Source organism: Podarcis pityusensis (genome assembly GCF_964106645.2).
Source record: "Podarcis pityusensis genome assembly, chromosome: 7".
Taxonomy (NCBI): domain Eukaryota; kingdom Metazoa; phylum Chordata; class Lepidosauria; order Squamata; family Lacertidae; genus Podarcis; species Podarcis pityusensis.
This window is the reverse complement of record NC_138031.1, coordinates 86,029,544-86,051,983: the sequence shown is the minus strand read 5'-3', so window position 1 is coordinate 86,051,983 and position 22,440 is coordinate 86,029,544. Positions and strand designations below refer to the sequence as shown.

General features: G+C 41.3%; 2 protein-coding genes and 1 pseudogene across 3 annotated transcripts in view; all 3 read left to right on the top strand.

Moving 5' to 3' along the window:
• LOC308481843 (uncharacterized protein) overlaps positions 1 to 22,440 on the top strand; it is a 228,289-nt gene that overhangs the window by 57,342 nt on the left and 148,507 nt on the right. The window lies entirely within an intron of this gene.
• Positions 7,913 to 15,701, top strand: LOC308481807 (uncharacterized protein). The gene is made up of 4 exons (XM_081014515.1): positions 7,913 to 10,119; positions 11,157 to 11,198; positions 12,655 to 12,721; positions 12,830 to 15,701. Exons 1-4 carry the CDS (start codon positions 8,038 to 8,040, stop codon positions 15,373 to 15,375), a joined length of 4,737 nt encoding a protein of 1,578 aa, XP_080870641.1. The 5' UTR covers positions 7,913 to 8,037; the 3' UTR covers positions 15,376 to 15,701.
• LOC308481911 (protocadherin gamma-B1 pseudogene) lies at positions 17,965 to 20,810 on the top strand (annotated as a pseudogene). Its single transcript has one exon. The product of its transcript is annotated as a protocadherin gamma-B1 pseudogene (transcript).

Here is a 22,440-nt window from a genome sequence, read left to right as displayed (position 1 = left end):
GATAGCTCAGTTGGTTAGAGTATGATGCTGATGATGCCAAGGCTGTAGGTTCTATTCCTGTATGGGACAGCTGCATATTCCTGCATTGCAGGGGATTGGACTAGACAATCCTCAGGGTCCCTTCCAACTCTATGATTCTATGTCACAACAGTATTTGAGGATACATTGACAAGCAGTTCAAACTTTGGCCAAACTGTTATTTAGCACTCATGCATGCCATTATGTATTCACCTTAAACCCAGGCCAACATTTTAGTGACAAATGATGACAAAGTTAACTATTTTTAAAGGTCTCTGTTTTATTCCTCTCTCTGTATTTTGTACCCTGTAAGTGGCATGCATAAAATGAATTAGAAAAATAACCACCAGTGCTGTTTTACAAGTGTTTGTGCAAGCGTTTAGAGAAGAGTTTGGAGTAAGTAGCAAGGACTTTTTTAGTCCTCTCTTGTAAGTGGTCCCAGGGGACCTGGGATTCTGCAGACCTTCACCTTTGAGCAGAGGAGGTTATCTAACAGCAGAGAGGAAGCTCCACTGGAGAGGTCATTCCTTGACCAGTGACAGAACACTCCGTTGCCATGGCTGTATTGCAGGCAGTGCTCTATGGGTGGAAGAGGCAAGAAGGGGGTGCTCTAGGGAGGCTTTAGATTCCCTTGTTTCCCAGACCTACTCAAGGATGGAATAGGGGGGAAACTACACCAGCCCTGGAGTTATTTTCCTTCCCTGTGGAACCATATTTTTTTTACAAGAAAGAAAATGGGGAAAGTAAAAAAAGCCACCTTCTATCTTGTGCCCTATTCATCACTTGGTTCCTCTGCTACAATTATCTCTGCCATCCATGCTGCCTGTCCAACCTCCATAGGATTGCTCTGTTAGGTGCTCACCTTTTCATTAAAAATAGTAATATCGCTGAATTTTATTAAATGTATTGTTTTACAGAGGAGGGCTGGACATAGAAGTTGCATTAATTGGCTACAAAATGTTGTTGAGTGCTAACAATCTCTTCCATCAGTGGAAGTACAGAGGGAAGATGGAAAATTTGAGGGATGGGGAGGTTGTTGCATCTCTAAAGCACTTGAAATATATTTCCATTTCCTGCTACTGTAAAAGCAAAACACCAGAAAGTAGTTACAAATCAAGAAAACCTTCTCATACTGCCTTTGAAAATAGATTGCTCTTGTATTCTACATCTAAGCACTAGAGGAAGGGGGGAAAGCAGCACATGAAGTTCTCCACCTCAGACTCAGAGTGTCGCTGTTGGCTAATGTACTGCATCTCATGGTGCTTCATGGAATCTGCTAAGCGATGCTTCCTGCAGTGCCATTGTTCAGCCACAGACTGCAGAACTGGGAGATAGTAGAACACAGGGACGTTAAAACGCTTTTGCTAAGGAAATAAAACCCACTGCAACATATAGAAAGGGACAGTGACTGCTTTTATACTTCCTTGTTGTGGATTTGTGGGTCTTGATGGGAACTTGAGAATCTCCATCTAATGAAAATATGCAAGAAAAGAATAAAGCAATTGTCTCACCAAATCAGATGGACAACAGGCACAAAGAGAAAAACGGGTCGGTAAAAAGGCAAGTACCACTCCTCTTGTTATTGTCCTTGTTGTGCCAGGCTGCCTCAGAGCACATTCAGTATTCTATCGCTGAGGAAATGGAAAAAGGCTCCATTGTAGGAAATCTTGCCAAAGATTTGGAGCTGAATGCTGGAGAAATAGCAAATCGCAATCTGCATATCCTTTCCCTAGGTAAAAAGCAATATTTCTCTCTCAGTGCAGAAAATGGGAATCTATATGTAAATGACAGGATAGACAGAGAAGGAATATGTGGGAGCAATGCATACTGCCTCATTAGTTTTGAAGTGATGGTTGAAAATCCTATGAATATTTTTCATGTTACTGTACAGATCCAGGATATCAATGATAACGCACCACATTTTGTGAATGAGAATATCAAACTAGAGACAAGTGAACTCACTTTGCCAGGAGCCCGATTTGTGCTTGGGTTTGCTGAAGATCCAGATGTTGGAATAAATTCTCTCCAGAATTACCACCTTATGCCCAATCAGTATTTCATAGTAGAAGCTAGAGAGAGAGAAGATGGGAAGAAATATGCAGAATTAGTACTGAACAAACAGTTGGATCGAGAAAGTGAAAGCAGTTTCCATTTAATTCTTATGGCTCTGGATGGAGGGAAGCCTGCCAAAACTGGTACAGCCAAAATATGGATCAGTGTCATTGATGTAAATGATAATTCACCAATCTTCACACAAGAAGTGTACAAGGTCTGTCTTAAAGAGAATACCCCAAAAGGATCTTCAGTAATACAAGTGAAAGCCACAGATAGAGATGAAGGCTCATATGGTCATATCACGTATAGTTTTAGCAACATCCCTGAAAACACTCACAAAAAATTCTTCCTAAATCCCCAGAATGGGACAATTACAGTTAAGGAGTTGTTGGACTACGAAGAAGCAGAGAAATATGCAATGACAGTAGAAGCAAGAGACGGAGGTGGATTAGTGACTCATTGCAGTGTTGAAATAAAGCTATTAGATGAGAATGACAATGCCCCAGAAGTGATCCTGGCTTCCTTATCCAGCCCAATTCCTGAAGATTCTGCAATAGGAACCCTGGTAGCCCTTATCAATGTAAACGATAAAGATTCTGGAGACAATGGGAACATTACTTGTCATTTACAAAGTCATTGGCAATTTAGAATAATTGCTACATCCAATAACTTCTATAAGTTGGTTACAGATGCCCCCTTGGACAGAGAAAGCACTCCAGAATACAATATCACAATTATAGCCACAGACAAAGGTGCACCACCTCTTTCCACCCACAGAACCATCTCCCTGCAGATTTCAGATATCAATGATAACCCCCCAGCTTTTGAAAAATCTTCCTATGTCACCTATTTGTCAGAGAACAATCCAGCTGGAACTTCCATTTTCCGTGTAAAGGCTACAGATGCAGATCTAGAGTACAACTCGCAAATCACTTATTCTCTGCTCAATAGTAATATGGAGAACCTGCCTCTGTCCTCTTATATCTCCATTAACTCAGAAAATGGCATGATCTATGCCCAACGCTCCTTTGACTATGAGCAAATCAGGGAGTTTCAGTTCCAAGTGAAAGCACAAGATGGTGGCTCCCCACCACTCAGCAGAAACACCACAGTGAAAGTGTTCATTGTGGATCAGAATGATAACAATCCTCAAATCCTCTACCCTTCACAGGAAGTCAAGGGTTCATCCTTGTTTGAGATGGTGCCTCGCTCAGCAGCAGAAGATTATCTGGTGACCAAGGTAGTGGCAGTAGATGCTGATTCTGGACATAACGCCTGGCTCTCTTACCACCTGCTTCAGGCTACAGAGCCAGCATTGTTCAGAATTGGGTCCCACACTGGGGAGATCAAGACCTCACGGGCTTTTCTGGAAAGAGATGCTGTGAAGCAGAAGCTCATCATCTTAGTCAAGGATAATGGGCAGCCACCACTATCTGCTACTGTGAGTCTCAACCTGGTGTTTGCTGAGAACTTCCAAGAGGCACTCCCAGAAGTGAGCAGTGAAAGTATTGATTCACATAATCAATCTGACCTACAGTTTTATTTAGTACTGACTTTAGCTGTGATTTCATTCTTATTTCTCCTTACGGTGATTCTGGCAGTTGTTACGAAGCTTCGCACATCAAGCAGTCCTCAGTTCCTTCAGTGCTTTGGTCCTACTCCTTTTTCAAAGGCTGGTACCGTATTCCCACCGAATTTTGAAGAAGGGACTTTGCCCTACACCTACCAGCTCTGTCTGTCCTCAGAGACCAGGAAAAATGAGTTTGCATTCCTGACACCTAACATTCAGATTGCAGACAATGTTATCTGTGATGACAAAACTGCTCCACCTTTTACAGGCAGCAGAGAAAACCATTTTAATTCTGAGATGGATAATGCAAACATGGTGAGTTTTCATTCTAGATATTATTCACATTATCTCCTGCACTACTTTTAAACTGTGTCTATATATGAAGAACTATATTGTAGATAGTGGATGTATCTTCCAATAGATTCATAATGATGTACAGTCTGAGGAAAAAAAATATACCGTATTTTTTGCTCTATAAGACTCCCTTTTCCCCTCCTAAATAGTAAGGGGAAATGTGTGTGCGTCTTATGGAGCGAATGCAGGCTGCACAGCTATCCCAGAAGCCAGAACAGCAAGAGGGATTACTGCTTTCACTGCGCTGCAATCCCTCTTGCTGTTCTGGCTTCTGAGATTCAGAATATTTTTTTTCTTGTTTTCCTCCTCCAAAAACTAGGTGCGTCTTGTGGTCTGGTGCGTCTTATAGAGCCAAAAATATGGTAATTTCTTTTATAACAGATGCTAAATAGTCCTTGTTTTTCTAGTTGCTTCAACATTAATGAAGCAATCATTTTATCTATATTAATTCTGACTAATCCTACTGTCGTTATAGACGTGCTCTGTAGTTACTTATTTACAGATCTACATATTGCCATCTATATGGATACTTAATAAGGCGGTTAAATGTGCATATATGTCACAGTCTGGAAGTGACGGGAGTGGAGAAGAAGGAAGAGGAAGTGATAAATAATTTTGGATCCCACCCACTTAGTTCACATCTTATGATATCATTTCATAGCACTCCTGTGTGCAATGAAAACTGGGGTGCTTTACAATGTCTGCCATTTGATACGGCAACATTCTTTCACCTTTAATTGCAGTGAATACTAGAGGAATTATTTATACACCTAATAGATAATTAGCAATGTCTTCAGTTTTCATTTGTTCTAATAGCTTGTACCTGCCCAAATTCCCAATCCTCAACTTAGAATTGAAACAATCAGCACCCTTCTGTGATGTTGGGCTGTGCCATTTAAGATTTTGGATAGAGGAATCTAATATTTGAAGATTCCACACATTAACCAAATAACTTCCTACCCAAACAAAATGATCAGGTGAGGAAAGAGGCAAAAACTAACTTAGCACTGACAAGCTAGGATGGGCGTTCAGGTTCAGATCCAGTTATCTGTGTGTGGATACTTTGTTGCTGGATGAAGGTGGATGCATATTCCAAACATTCTGCAATGACCGCTCCCCGCTTAAAACGGGGGGCGCCCTTTGCGTGGACGCGCGCAGCCCCTAGATCTGGAGCGGCTCCAACAGCATAGGCTTGGTTTGCCTTCCCTCAGGTGGGATACCTGGAGGTCTCCGCCTACCTCAGTCAGTTGTCCAATCCCACCTGGGGGAAGCGTTGCCAAGGAGACCAGGCCAGGTAGGGGAGGGATTACCTGCCCACTTATTTCAGAGATAGGGTGGTGGTAATTTTCTCCATATTTTTGAATTAGTTTGGTCACTCATTTCGAATCATTTGCTATAATTCTACACTTTTATGATATTTTTTTTTTAAAAAAGGAAAAAAGAATCAGTTTTCAAACCAGTTTAGAAAGAAAGAGATGATAAAGATTTCAGAGAAGCAGAGAATTTGAGAATACTTGATGCAGTTTTAGGTGACAAAATCAGAATTGGATAATTCATGTCATGCTTAGCATCACAACACAGTATAAGATAAAATGTTTCCCCCCCCTAAACACTTGACAGAATCACATTCCTACAGACATGCTTGATGTCAGATGAAGCTTCTAGAAATGTAGTGCTTATAGAAAGAAAGTTCTTGTGGTGTAGCTGTTTGACTGTTGGACTAGGGGCCCCTTGAGACAACCTGTTTATTGAGAAGTCATCCTGATTTGCTTGCACAAAGCTTACTGGGGAGGTTAGACTATACAGTATCTTTATTGCACACTTGTTCTGATTTGTTTGCAGGGAGGTTCTGTGACAATGAGCATGGATCCTGATTTGTTTCTGCAGCATTTATACATCTTCCCGTGAATCATTCATTCACCTCACTCTTTCCAGTGCATTTCCCTAGCGCTTGCCTAACCACAAAAAGTCCCATTTTTTTACAAACAGATTTGTTGTGCAATGGCAGCAGAGCACTTCAGTTGAGTTTAATTGTGTGCTTGAATCCCTCCCACAAAGTTCTGAAAGTTTAGAGATGAAAGGATTGGGGAGAGATAGGTTAAAATCCTCACTCAGCCATGAAGTGCACTGGGTGAACTTGAGCCTTTCACTAACCTATCAACCTAACCAACATCATTTGTATTGTGAAGAGAATAGAGGGCTGGCGGCCATGTAAGCTCATTGGAGGAAAGGCAAAATATAACTATAATAAAAAAATTATTAGGAGTCCTTTAAAATCCATTTTTGTATTTATTTGTCGTTCTCTGCCCTGTTTGAGACTGCATGTAAACATTTCAATCAGAAAAACAGTATTGTTTAAAATAGGATTCAGCAATTCTCAGGATTCAAGATTCTCTCTTTCTCTCTCTCTCTGTGTGTGTGTGTGTGTCTACACATACACACACGCCTATGCTTGAACGCAATGGATCTTCTGAGAGATAAACTACTTGTTACATTTGGATCGCTCTGCATTTGGCGATCCTAGTATAATTTTCTTCTTTGTAGAAGCAGTCGTGAAGGTTTTCTAATTTTGATCAGGGCCACAACATGAGAATGGGCGGGTCTAATGTTTTTCTCTGTGCCAGAACTCTGTGCAGATCACCCAAAACAACATGTTGGGGGAAAATGAGAGCCTGATTAGGGTACCCCCTGCATCACGGCACTGATCCAAGTCACAGGGTCCACACAAGATATTTTAATGTACCATGTATTCGGCCTTGAGCAAATGTGCATATGAATGTGTATGTTATGGGCACAACCCTTCCTGTTACCTTATCTTTATATTGCTTGAGATAAAGTTGCTCTGAGAAAATTTGGGGGCATGGGTGGGATAAACATTTTAAAAATAAATATTTTGGAAACATATTTTATCATTATTTTATTCCTATAATTTAAGAGTTATCTATTTTTATAAGAGAGTTGGTTTAAATTCTAGATAGCACAGAAAAGATTTATGATCACATGTGTGCATGCATATATACATGTGAGTTTCTAGCTGGATTCCACGTTATTTAAAATCTGAACAGAAAAAATGCTTATTAAAGTACCAGAAAATATCAGGGAAACATATTTCATGATATTTCAGACAAGATCGTCACAGTGTCTACCATAGTCCAACTTCCAAGAGACTGTGTGGAGAGTAACAGCCTACAATAGCAGGATAATGATTATAAGCAGAGAACAATCAGTTTCCATGATCAGAAATGCGATTCAATCATGAACCTGAATTGCTACAAAATGTCACACAAATGGAGTGGGAGTTTTTTTCTGGTCACCTACTGTACTTGCAGCTGATGTATCAGGATGAGAAATATACCGTACTAAGGAAACTGGCATTTCAGAAAGCACCAAGAAGATGAAGTTATTGTTTTAGGACTCTGGGTGTCGCTGTTTACCAACCAAGGCTGAACAATTTAGTAAGAGATTCAACTTTCCCATCCAACCGCTTCATTACAGAAAATGCAGAAAGAGAGATCACACGTACGGAATCTGAACAACTGGAGGATCTTATATTAAATCAAATCTGTATTTTAAATACAGGCAATAGAGATATCTGTGTTGTCTGTGTGTATATATTAAGAATTTCAGTCACATACAGACAAATCTAAAACATAGCCACTCTATCAAAGAAGTAGGATCTTCACCTTGGCACAGAAGTACAACTGGCAATGGAAACCTTTTCCCAGGATTGCAGAAGGAGAGCTGTCTTTTGTTTCATTCTGGTTCATGTTTGGCAAGCTGTTATGGGGCAGATTCATTATTCCATCCCTGAAGAAGCAGAAAAAGGTTCTTTCGTGGGGCCCATCGCCAAAGACCTGAAGCTGGAATTAAAAGAGCTCTCACGCCGTGGAGTCCGCATTGTTTCTCGAGGTAGGACACAGTATTTTGCTTTGAATTATAAGAGTGGCCATTTGTACGTCACAGAGAGAATAGACAGAGAGGTGCTCTGTGGACAAGTGGAAAAGTGTGTCTTGAATTTTGATACCATAGTGGGGGATTCAATGAAAGTATATGGTGCTGAAGTGGAAATCACAGATATTAATGACAACGCTCCCACCTTCCATTCAGAGAAACTGGAGCTCAAAATGAGTGAGACCACAGCACCCGGATCTCACTTTCCCCTCGATGAAGCTCGGGATCTAGATTTGGGCACCAATACCCTTCAAGGATACAAACTCAGCAACAGTAGCCATTTCTCCCTCAATGTGCAAGAGGCAGTTGACGGTAGACAATACACTGAATTGGTACTGGAAAGGCCTTTGGACCGTGAAGAGGAAGCTATTCATAATCTGGTCCTCACAGCATATGATGGGGGAGATCCAGTCAGGACAGGAACTGTACAGATTCAAGTGACAGTTTTAGATGCTAATGACAATGCACCAGTTTTTAGCCATCATAGCTATGAAGTAAGCGTTAGGGAAGATATTCCTGTTGGTACTACAGTGGTTATATTAAAAGCCATTGACCTGGATGAAGGTGTCAACAAGGAACTGAAATATTCATTCAGAAAGATCACAGAAAGGGCTTCACAAATATTCCATTTGAATTCACAAACTGGGGAAATTACGCTTGCAAGAGGCTTAGACTACGAGAAGTCTACACTTCATGAAATTGAGGTCCAGGTCCATGATGGTGGTGAACTCTTTGACAAATCTCAACTTTTGATATTTGTTACTGATGTAAATGACAATGCACCCAAACTGGAAATAACTTCACTTATCAGCCCCATCCCTGAGAACTCTCCACCAGCGACTGCAATAGCCCTTTTGAATGTGCAAGATGAGGATTCGGCAGAGAATGCAGAAGTCACGTGCTCTATCCCCAGCAACCTCCCCTTTCTACTGACAAAAGCCTATGGCAACTACTACAGTTTGGTGACAGCAAGAGCCCTGGACAGAGAGCAGGTGGCAGCCTACAACATCACTGTCACAGTCACGGATCACGGGACCCCTCCACTTTCCACATCGATTGTTATTCCACTTGAGATTTTAGACACAAACGACAACCCTCCACACTTCCTGCAATCCATTTATACTTCTTATTTAATGGAGAACAACCCAAGAGGGGCCTCCATATTTTCCCTGAAGGCTGATGATCCAGACTGTGGAGAGAACTCCAGAGTCACTTATTCCATCATTGAGCACAACATCAGTGACTCCCCAGTATCTTCCTTCCTCTCCATTAACTCTGAGACTGGGATTGTCTATGGCCTGATCTCTTTTGATTATGAGGAGATGAGGGAGATTAAGTTCCTGGTCAAGGCCCAGGATGGAGGTTCTCCACCACTCAGCTCCAACGTCTCAGTGACTCTCTTCATCCTGGACCAGAATGATAATGCTCCCCAAATCCTGTACCCCTCCCCTCCCACTGATGGCTCCACGGGGATAGAGCTGGCCCCTCGCTCCTCTGAGCCAGGCTACCTGGTCACTAAGGTGGTGGCCGTGGATGCGGACTCTGGCCAGAATGCCTGGCTCTCCTACCAGCTGATCAAGGCCACCGAGCCAGGGCTCTTCACTCTGGGGCTCCACACGGGAGAGATCAGGACGGCCCGCTTCTTTCTGGAGAAAGATGCCCTCAAGCAAAGCCTGGTGGTTTTAGTCAAGGACAATGGGCAGCCACCTCTCTCTGCTTCAGCCACTCTGACTGTGGTGCTGGCTGACACCATCCCTGCAGTCCTCTCAGACCTGAGCAGCATCTCAGCTCCTGTAGATCCTCCGTCTGACCTCACCTTCTACCTGGTCCTTGCAGTGGCTTTTGTCTCCTGCTTGTTCTTCATCTTCCTCCTTGTGTTACTGGCTGTCAGGTTGCACAGGTGGAGAAATTCTCAACTGTTTGAGTCAGGGAGTGTGAATTTCAGTGGCGCTCCCGTCTCACAGTTTGTGGGGATCGATGGAGTCCGAGCATTTCTGCACTCCTACTGCCAGGAGGTTTCTCTCACCACAGACTCTAGGAAAAGTCAGTTTAATATTTCTAAGGCAAATTATTCCAATACTCTGAGCAATAAAGATGCATGTGAAATAAAGGATCCCTTCCTCATTGCTGAAGATATTAATAGCAGTAATGGAGATTCGGCCAATACACAGGTGAGCTATCCCTTTCAGATCTGGGGTCTGAGGTTTTAAATATAATGCCTGCTATTAATTGTTATGTGCTTTTATGAAGAGGGGGTTGGAAGAACATTCTTCCACTCATATTATTTTATCTTTACCAGAAACTTATAGTTTTTGGTATTTGAAAATACCTACGCCACACATACAACAAGCACACCACTTTTTCCCATAAAAACTAGACTTCTCTTGGTCAAAAGAAATATTTGTCAGAGTCCCCCAGGAAACAAAGAATCGGAGTGAATGTTTGCCTACTCTCTTTGACAAGAAAAACTATTTCATAGTTGTTATATAAGTAAATTTGAGATCAAAACAATGCATTTATTTGCCTTGTTTGAAGTATAATGTATGCCTAGTTCTTAGATGACACACACTTCTAAGGGAGGACGATACCCAGGTTTTATCACTCACCACTCTTGTGGATGGGGAAATTCATTTCTAACCCCACATATGGTGACAGACCCATAATATGATCAAAACTCATCAGCTGTATTTTCCCAATGGAAGTCTGAGACAGTTCAGGAGTTTGAGATGATTGGGAAGCTTTAGAACATGCTAAATTAAAACATTACAGTCATTATACAACAACTGCATTAATCAAATCTTATTGAGAAGTATGCAAACCTTTGGAGTTAATTATGTGCTTTCACACCTTGAGTATAAAATCCAGGGCTAGTTCATGTGAACAACTACATCACTTGTTAACTGTGTGAACACAGTTTGATCACTTGGCAGCTGAACTGATATGCTGGATTTGTTTCAGAACATTCAGCCATTTTATTTGTGGTGTGACATCTGTGTTCACACTAGATGCTGCAGTCATCAAATGATAAATATTCACATGTGGAACGGGACCTACTGTCATCTGTTTGTAAACCAATTTCATTGCAGTCTTTGATTCTCCATAATATTAAATATTTAGTTATAGGAATTTGGCTTTATGTGACAGAGTATATTATTTTTAACCAGCAGTCTATGCATAGTGATTTCAGCTTATGTTTTTACCATTTTAGGAGAAAGCAAAGAATGAGAAATATCTAGAAAAAGTATCTCAAGTATGAACAGAATATGTTTCACATAAGTAGACGTATTAATAATAAGTGTATTGTGGCAATGCTTAAGTATGGCAGCTTTGGGAGGTTTTATATTTGAAGCCTGTGGTGCAATGAACAGAATGTTGAACCATGGAATCTTGAGTTCAAATAATTACTCATCCAAAAAGAAGCTCACTGGGCAGCGTTGGTCACATCTCTCTCAGCCTGGCCTTTCTCCAGGGTTGTTGAGAAGATAAAATGGAATGATCCCACACTCACATACCTCTAAGCTGCCCTGAACTTCTTGGAGGAAAAGTGGGATAAACAGGTGACCAATAATAATCTCTACTCCCCCACATTTGGAATTCTATAGCTGAGTGGTGGAATTCTATAGTTTGTTGTACTCAGAAGGTCCCAGATTCAATTCTTACCCTCTCCAGTTAAAGGATCTCCAGGAACATAGCTGGGAACGATCTCTCTGTGATACCAAGAAGAGCCACTTGATGGAAAATGTGGTCTTCTCTGGTGTCTCATCATAGAACTGTACAGCAGCATAGTTTTTAGGATGTCTGGATTGCTCATGATCCTCCATAATGCTAAGGTGGCAAAGCCAGGGGAACATGCAGCCTGTATGTATGATATGCAGACAATGTCACTGACACAAGTATTTGGTAAAGTCACAAAGTAAGAGAAGTACATACATGGGTGGTTGGGTTTATTGGCTGCTTGTCCCACTAGCATTAGAACCTGCCTTGCCCTCAATGCCCATCTGAGACAGTCCTGTGCAGAAGGATATATGCCAATGCCAAAAGCAGCAACCCCACATCTTCTCCTTTTCTCTAATCTGTAACATCTAGTCAATCTTGTTGCAATTTTCCTCACTTCATTGGTTGCCACATGCATGGGTGGTGAAGCTTTGAAAGCAATGGCATCATCTTACACCTTTTGTTTTATTTTGAGTTCTTTTGGTGAGAGAGGGAGACATAGAACTGCTTTTGATGCCAGCTATTCATTTTTCCCAAAAAGGTTACACAGAGAGATCTCTGGTTAGTCAGAAGTGTCCAATAAAGTATGAGCTTCTGATTGAGAAAATGTAAATACTTCTGCAAATGGAATTGTAAAAATACTGCATCTCTGGATATTTCTGATATGACAATTTCAGGAGCTAGAATTTGTGGCATTTTTGTTGGCAATAATGAAGGTATTGCCTGACCATGGAGTTTGAAAGTTCTCTTCATAGTCACAGTAGCAGTTCCAATACATTAAAAGTCACTGGCCAGCATGAAAGAATCTAAAAACTGAGTCTAAAAAGCAATGAAGTATTAATTCCAAAAGAACCAAAGGAGGGCATTCTCAAATATCTGACTCTTTCAGTTGTCCTTTTTACTGGAACACAAAGATATGATCATACTGGTAGTATTTCTGCTTTTTATTTTCATAACAAAACAACATTTGCAATTCTCTCTCTGAGCCTCAGAGTGTCACTGTTGGCCAGTGTGGTGCCAGAAAAAAGGATGGAGATCTAGTTATGCTTCTCCTACAAAGTGAGTGTTTCATCAGTTCTGTACAGACTGGGCAAAGAGAAAAACACAAAGGTGTTGCAGTCTGGCTGAAAAAAAGGAAAAGGCTCCAAATCCTCACAATCTAAGAAGGAAGGCAGTTTATATTTACTTACAGAGATTTCCTCTGTGCTATTGAGAAACTGATCTGGTCACTACAAGCTGCAGAAAAGGAGGCAGAAAATTTCTCACTGATCTGGATGGACAAAAGGCAGGAAGAGGATGGCAGAACACTCAGAAGGCAAGTACTGCTTCTCTTATTTTTGCCTTTCTCCTGCTGGGCTGCCTCAGAGCAGATTCGGTATTCTATCCCTGAGGAGATGGCAAAGGGTTCGATTGTGGGAAATCTCGCCAAAGATTTGGGACTGAATGCCAGAGATCTAGGAAGGCGCAATCTGCATGCTGCCTCTGTGAACAAAATGCAGTATTTCAGTATAAGTGCAGACAATGGAAACCTTTATGTGAATGACAGAATTGATAGGGAGGAAATATGTGGCACAACTCCACTCTGCCTTATTAATTTTGAAGTGGTGATGGAAAATCCTTTAAATGTTTTCCATATAACAATAGTTATACAGGATATTAATGATAATGCACCACAGTTCCTCAGTGATATAACCAACTTGGAGATTGTAGAATCAACTGTTCTAGGAACCAGATTTCTCCTTGGGAAAGCAGAAGATCCTGATATTGGGTTGAACTCTCTCCAGAATTACCAGCTGAGCTCCAACCAGTACTTCACCTTGGAAGTAAGGGAGAGAAAAGATGGAAATAAATATGCAGAATTAGTGCTAAGTAAAGTTATGGATCGAGAAAGTGAACAGACTATTCACTTGATCCTTACAGCCTTGGATGGCGGCGAACCAAGAAAAACTGGGACTGTCCAGATACGGATTAATGTCACAGATGCCAATGACAACCCACCTGTTTTCACTCAGGAGGTGTACAAAGTCAATTTACCTGAAAATGTGCCTGTTGGGTCACTTGTGCTCCAGGTTGTAGCCTCAGATAAGGACGAAAGCTCTTATGCTCAGATAAGGTATCAATTCAGCAACATAGCAGCAAACACCCACAAGAAATTCAGTTTGGATCCAATTAATGGCATAGTCACTCTTACGGGACTGCTCAACTTTGAGGAAACTAAAGAATATACCATGACAGTAGAAGCCAAAGATGGTGGTGGATTGGTAGCACAATCCAACATTGAAATAACTGTACTTGATGAGAATGATAATGCCCCAGAGGTGACGTTAGCCTCCATGTTCAGTCCTGTTCCTGAAGATTCTCTGCCAGGAACTGTTATTGCTCTGATCAATGTAAATGACAGAGATAGTGGTGATAATGGGAAGGTTACTTGCTATTTACAGGATGATTTACCCTTCAAAATTCTTCCCTCATCTAACAATTACTTCAAGCTCCAGACAGACAGTCTCCTGGACAGAGAAAGAGCTCCTGCATATAATATTACAATCACAGCCACTGATAGAGGAACTCCACCTCTTTCCACACACAAAACAATCTCACTACAGATCTCAGATATCAATGATAATGCCCCTGCTTTTCAGAGATCAACCTACAGCATCTATGTGCCAGAAAACAATCCTTCAGGTGCCTCCATTTTCACCATCAAAGCCTCTGATTCCGACATGGATCAGAACTCACGGATCACATACTCCATCCTCAACAGCAACATTGAGGAGCTTCCCATCTCCTCCTATATCTCCATTAATTCAGAGACTGGCACCATCTATGCCCAGAGATCCTTTGACTATGAACAATTCAGAGAGTTTCGGGTGCAAGTGAAGGCCCAAGATGGGGGTTCTCCCCCTCTCAGCAGCAATGTGACCGTCAGGGTGTTTGTTCTTGACAGGAATGATAACAGCCCTCGTATCCTGTCCCCCTCACAAGAAGCCAAGGGCTCAGTCTTGTTTGAGATGGTGCCTCGTTCAGCCGAGGCAAATTATCTTGTCACCAAGGTGGTGGCCGTGGATGCAGATTCTGGACACAACGCCTGGCTCTCCTACCACCTTACTCAGGCCACTGAGCCGGCACTCTTCACGGTTGGTTCTCATACTGGAGAGATCAGGACCGCCAGGGCCTTTGTGGAGAGAGACGCTGTGAAACAGAGACTGGTCATTATGGTGAAGGATAACGGGCAGCCGTCTCTCTCGGCCACCATGACTCTGAACCTGGTGTTTGCTGAGAACTTTCAGGAGGCCCTTCCGGAAATGAAGAGCCAACCCAGCAGCTCGGAGTATCAGTCTGACCTGCAGTTCTACTTGGTGCTGGCCTTAGCTGTGATCTCCTTCTTGTTCCTCTTGACTGTCATTCTGGCCGTTACAATGAAGCTCCGTCAGTCAGGGCATCCCAGGTTCCTACAGTGCTTTGGTCCTGTTCCCCATTCCAAGAATGGTGCCATCTTCCCACCCAACTTTGAAGATGGGACTTTGCCCTATTCCTACCAGCTGTGTCTGTCTTCTGAGTCCAGGAAGAACGAGTTTACCTTCCTGACACCAAATATACAGATTGCAGAGAATATTCTTAGCAGTGAGAAACCTGCTGTGCCTTTTACAGGCAATGTAGGAAACCATTTTGATTCTGCAGTAGATAATGGAGAACAGGTAAGGTTTGTTTTCTGAAATTAAATGCCATTATCTATCATTCTTTGCCATTAGTGACATTGTCAGAGTGCTTTTTATCCAGCTAATGTGACTGCCTTTTTGTTTTTCATCATATAAATGAAAAGTTTGGCTCTTACATCATTTGGCTTTCATGAATCAGGATGCGTCCTTTTCACTCCATGGGGAAGCTACACATTGCAGCTTCGAGCCATGCCCTTGAAACCATCTGGTATAACTTATCTTGTTGTCATTTGAACAACTAGTATTTTGAGGAGTTGACCTTCAACTACTTTCATTAAAAAGAACTTTGCTTTTCACATTACTTGGCTTTGGGGGGGGGGGGCAAAAATTTAGGCTGTAGAATCAAAGGAGGGCACCTTGCTATATAGCAGAAAATACTGTCACTGTTATCAGTATTACTGGCAATTTTTAAAAGCAATAGATTTTAAAGATATACGCTTTTGAGAGGTGTCTGTAAATTATGCTTTACTTCCTTCTCCATAAAATCAAATTCATAGGCATGTGTGTTCCTGCATGAGTGATGTAAAAAAAAAGTCATGTCAAGACTGATTGACTGACTGACTGACTGACTGACTGGCCTTCTAGAGTAGATTGTGGATATTTCCAGCCCCCATATTCCTTTAAGTGAAACCACATTGCATTAAAGCTCTTTCTAAACAACTGTGTGAAAGGCGGACAGGCGGACAGATAATGTGGGATATTTTGTTAAAGACATGAATTGTGCATTTATTTATTTTTTAAATTTATTTAAAACAAAAATAAAACAATTACATACAGTCAGAGAGTTATCTTCGAATACTCCACAGAGCTTTGCTAAAGTGTATATTCTAAAATCATTTCAATCTTAACAAAAACAAAACGGTACGTAATAACCTCCATCTCTTTGACTGTTGTCCACAACTACAAATATATATTGTATGAGCAGCAGTGCTGGTCTGCAGGGATTATACAAAGGCAAGAAGGAAGGAGGAAAAATAAAATAAAATATGTGCTTCATGCACACCAAACTGTGCTGTAGGCCAAGGCACCGTTCTGCCACATGCCTCATTGTTTGTATAATCTATAAAATCATCCAAGACTGCATAAAAGTTATCATATTTCCCCTGGCCTCTTGCTGTCTTCAATTTCCATGTCAGTTTTTTCAATAATGCTACCGGCCAGATTGCACTGCCTGCGTTATGTATTTCTGCCTCATGATTTAGACAATAATAATGATACTGTGTATATGATATTTATAAGTTTCAAAGGGCATTGCATATAATGGGTCAGATTCAGAATTAGTTATCCTTGGACCAAGTTAGTCAAGCAAGACTAATTTAAGTCAAATTTGTTTAAGTGGGGCTACTCTAAGTATGATGGAGTCTGGATTTGACACATTATCTTAGAATTCTTATATAAGTGAGTTCCTGTCAGAGGCAAAATTCATACCACGGAATTCCTGGTTCACAGTTTTGTTCTTTACATGAGACCAGCTCAATATACACGAAGCATGTTGAATTCTTGAACTGCTCTACCAACATGTTAGCTATGCTGCTTACATGACATGAACGCATGAATAGATGGATAACTGTATTTCTGATCATAGCATTGTGGGATATCTTAGCAGGTTCTTGAGTTACTTAAGCCTGCAATGTACCACCCGCTCCAACTCCCTGCTGGGCTCATGGCCAGTAGGGCAGATGTGAGGATGGAGGAGTGTTCTTGCCAGGGTTGGTGCTAGCTGTTGGAAGGAATTAGGGGACAGGACCATGACTGACAATTGCAGTGTGCTCAGCTACCACGTAAACATAGAAAAAGAAGTTTTAAAATGGAGGGGAAAGCTCAAAACATTTGAGGTTCAGCATATAACACCCAGGGCTTATTTATGTAGTTTTGTTCCTTGATTAAATGAAGTTGCATTAACAGCTGGAGACGATATGTAGCTTCCTAAAATACTGAAAGGACCGTAGTGATTTCTGAGTAGCTTTCTGGTTGTCCTGTCCCACCCCCACTCCCCGCCAGCAAAATAGGGGTCTCCATATTGTTTGCATATGTAGAGGGGATGAACCATAACTGTGATATTGTGAAGTAGCTGGGGTGTTGTGTAAGGTCAAAAGCACACACCACAAAGTAAATGAAATCAGCAAAGTGTCTATCGTAACTGGACAAATGGGCAGGTGGGGAAAATGGCAAAGGTAAATACTGACACAGTACAACTGTTGAAGGAGAAAGCTACACAAACAGACCAGAAATTGTGTGGACATAAGGTGACAAAATAGGACTTGAGATGTGGCACTATTTTCAGTGAAATTATGTAAAGGTAAACACACTTTTCAGACACGTCCTTAGGCTTTCCACACACAGTCTAAGATGCCTGTAAATACCTAATACAATATTTTTCTAATTTGTTTAAAAGTCTTTTATTATAAATAACAATATCATTCTCATACTGCTGTCTGCTATTCTGATTTTTCCTAAAGAAATATTGGAAATAGGGCTATAAATTCTTTACCGCTTTTTCTTTGCTGTAAATATTAATTTGAAGCTGATTTCTTTTAACCTACTGTAATGGTGAACAGATAACACTTTCCAACAGGCATATTCAGAAAACCTGTATGAGAATATGGTCTGAGTCATTACTTTAAAATACTACTATGTCATGTCATGAATTAGGGAAGAAAAATCACTGGGAAAAGATTGCAGTTCTCGGTTTCAGACTCACAGTGTCACTGTTGGACAAGGCGGCAATCCAAGGGCAGCTGAAGTTCCACTGATGCTTTCTGCAGAGAGATCTCTTTGTCCCAAACTGCACATCGGGAATACCAGCAGACGCTGGAACAAACGTTTCAGCTGAAAACAGAAAACACTGCAGCATATACAAATTAAGCCAAAGGATCCAGTTCTTTTTTTTACTGTGCAAAAAAAAATCTCCTGTCTTGGTGGAAATCTGAAATCCTTTGCTCATCAAAGAGAAGAGGAAAATGAAGATGAGAGGAATCCTTCATGGAGAGAGCTTTCAAACACCAGGAAGGTATATTACCCTTCTGATATTATCATCTTTGTTCTGTGGAGCAGTTTTGGAAGAGGTTCACTATTCCATCCCTGAGGAGATGGCAAAGGGGTCTTTGGTGGGAAATCTTGCCAAGGATCTAGGACTGAATGTCAGAGAACTGAAGAGCAGAAACCTGCATATCCTTTCTGAAGGTAAAAAGCCATATTTCACTATCAATGCTGAAAATGGAAACCTGTATGTGAATGAGAGGATAGATCGTGAGGGGATGTGTAGAGAGAGCACACACTGCATTATTGATTTTGAAGCGATGGTTGAAAAGCCATTGAATGTTTTCCATGTAAGTGTAGCAATTCAGGACATTAATGATAATGCCCCACAATTCCTAGAATCCAATATTAGACTAGATATAATTGAATCCACATTGCCGGGGGCCAGATTTCCCCTTGGGAAAGCTGAAGATCCTGATATTGGGATTAATTCTCTCCAGAATTACCAGTTAAGCCTAAATCAGTTCTTTATATTAGAAATTAAGCATAGTCTGGACGGCCATAAATATGCAGAATTGGTGCTGCAGAAACCTTTGGATCGGGAAAGTGAGCACTCACTTCAGTTGATCCTTACAGCCCTGGATGGGGGTGAACCCAGAAAAACTGGGACTGCCCAGATATGGATTAACGTCACAGATGCCAATGACAACCCACCAGTCTTCACTCAAGAGGTTTATACAGTTAGCCTGAGGGAAAATTCCCCTGTGGGATCCCTCATACTCCAAGTAAAAGCCTCTGATAGGGATGAAGGTTCAAATAGTCGGATCAGTTACACATTCAATAAAGTCCCAGAAAAAGTCTATGAGAAATTTAGACTAGATCCACAAAGTGGAACAGTTACAATTAAGGAAACCCTTGACTTTGAGGAAACAGAGAAGTACACTATGACAGTTGAAGCAAGAGATGGAGGAGGATTAGTGGCTCACTGTAATGTTGATATAAAGATTATAGATAAGAATGACAATGCTCCAGAGATCATTCTGGCCTCCTTATCTAGTCCAGTTCCTGAAGACTCTGCTTCTGGAACACTAATTGCTCTCATCAACGTAAAGGATAAAGATTCTGGAGAAAATGGAAAAATTACATGCCATCTACAAGGTAATGTACCATTTCAAATAGTGTCAACTTCAAAGAACTACTATAAAATCCTCACAGACAGTCCTTTGGACAGAGAAAAAGCCTCAGGATACAACATCACAATCACGGCCACCGACAAAGGTAGCCCCCCTCTCTCCTCCAACAAAACCATATCCCTGCAGATTTCAGATATCAATGACAACCCCCCTGCCTTTGAAAAATCAACCTACAGTGTCTTTGTGCCTGAAAACAATCCCTCAGGTGCCTCCATTTTTGCCCTCAAAGCCTCGGACCCAGATCTGGACCGCAACTCACGTATCACTTACTCCATCCTCAACAGCAACATGGAGGAGCTGCCTCTCTCCTCTTATGTCTCCATCAACTCTGAGACGGGAACTATCTATGCACAGCGCTCCTTTGACTATGAGCAATTCCGGGAGTTTCAGATCCAAGTGAAGGCCCAAGATGGTGGCTCTCCCTCTCTCAGCAACAACGCCACCGTGTGGGTGTACATTTTGGATCAGAACGATAACAGCCCTCGCGTTCTCTATCCTGTCCCGGGCGCCGAGGGCTCTGCCTTGTTTGAGATGGTTCCTCACTCGGCAGAGCCAGGCTACCTGGTGACCAAAGTGGTGGCTGTGGACGCGGACTCTGGGCACAATGCCTGGCTCTCCTATCAAGTGCTGCAGGCCACAGAGCTGGCCCTTTTCACCATTGGGACCCACACGGGAGAGATCAGGACATCACGAGCCCTTCTGGAGAAAGATGCTGTGAAACAGAAGCTGGTCATCTTGGTGAAGGACAATGGGAAGGCTCCACTCTCAGCTACTGTGGTCCTCAACCTTGTGATTGCAGAGAACTTCCAAGAGGCACTTCCGGAAATGACTAGGCAATCCAGTGTCACAGAGCATCATTCTGACCTCCAGTTTTACTTGGTGCTGGCTTTGGCATTGATCTCATTTTTGTTCCTCCTGACAGTGATACTGGTCATTGTCATGAAACTTCGACAATCAGGAAATCCCAAATTATTCCAATGCTTTGAACCTAATGCTTTTTCTAAGGCCCAGGTCATATTTCCACCAAACTATGAAGAAGGAACTTTACCTTATTCCTATCAACTCTGTCTATCGTCAGAGATGAGGAAAGAGCAGATCTCTTTCCCAAAACCCCATATCCAGGTGGCAGAAAATTTGCTATGCAATGATAGCTCTCAGGTGGTTCTTGTGGATGGCAACTGTGGGGATGCCAGTGCCAGTGCCAAAGAGGAGTTTGGTGAGCAGGTAAGTTTTGCTTTCAGAAATGGCCTTACCTTATAGGAATAAAACTAATATTTTTATTTTGTTTTACTATAAAAGGGTGTCAGCAAAATCAAATCACAGTATTAGCATCAGTTGTTCTGATTGTGAAGAACTTTTCCTGCAAGTAGCTTTTAAATTGCAATGGTAGACGCAGCATAAATTCTGAATCATACAATAATGACAGAGTGAGTCTTCATCTCAGGAATTAAAGGAAATGTAGGCATGCATACAGCTTGAGTGTTCAATCTTCCTGTGGGGTATTAGCATGTCACCATAAATATATAGTTATTTATACACCCCTCGTCAATTAAAAATATGGATTTGTACTTTTTTGCTCACACAAAGCACAGTTTATTTTTCCTGTTATGATCAGCTTAACTGAAGAATGCATAAAACATGAATGCTTCCTGTTTCTTTGTAGCATAATTTTGGGCTGTGTGGGGCTTCTCTGGAGGATTCATAAAAAGAAGTTGTGTGAAATACAGCAAGCACAGAAAAAGGCATCCCAAATGATCCATGGGTGCAACAACTTCTGTAGGGATATTTAGTTTAGATAAAATAAATTACAAGAAGGGAAGTGAGACAGCTGTATAGAATTATGAACGAGGTTGAGAAAATGAATAGAGAGATCCGTCTCCCCCATATTACCGGAGCCTGTGGCCATTGGGTGAAGCTGAACATTGGGAGATTCAGAACAGATAAAAGGAAGACCTTCTTCATACAATGCATAGTTAAACTATGGAATTCCTTGTTGACAACTAAATGCAACAAAGTACTTGCCAGAGATGTCTGGGACATCATATCAGTGAAAATGGAAATGGCAGCAAACAATTAGTGTGAATCTTAAGAAACACTTGTATAAGTTTATTTTTTGATGGTATATGACACTGCTGTAGCTTCGTCACATTTTAGTTGTTGTTTAGTTGTTTAGTTGTTTAGTTATGTCTGACTCGTCGTGACCCCATGGACCAGAGCACGCCAGGCACTCCTGTCTTCCACTGCCTCCCACAGTTTGGTCAAATTTATAGTACAGCAAATGATTACGTTGGAAGTACAATTCAACCAATGCTAGGATGCAACATATTTGGGAGACATGTCCCTAAATTAAGAATTTGTGGGTGGATATAATAAGAGAAAATGGAATAATGACAGGATGCAATTTGCCAATGGATCCTCTCATTGATTTCTCTAGTTATTTTAAGGATTTAGTAAAACAGAAGACAGATAATTACTCCAACAGTTACTGTCTGTGGCCAGAGCAACTATTTGTCTTAGCAGGGGCTAAGAACACCAACTTTAGGGGAATGGATTACTACAGCATGGAATATTTTATCAATGGTACAACTAAGAGTCAGGGAGGGGAGGCAGTCTGATAACTTTCTGTGTGTTTTTTCATAATTTATTGGTGCAATGAAGTTCAAGATAACGCAGACCCACATACTTTATTTGGATCTTTATGAAGGCTATATGCTTTATTTGATTTCATAATAGGAATTTAATGATAATTGTATGCCTAGCCATTTTGTTTTTATATAAACCATTTCTAAATAATTTACTTATTTAAACGAACAAACAATGGAAATCACTATCACAAGGTGCAACGATGGTCACCTACTTGGGTGGTTTTAAAGGGGGATTAGAAAAAATC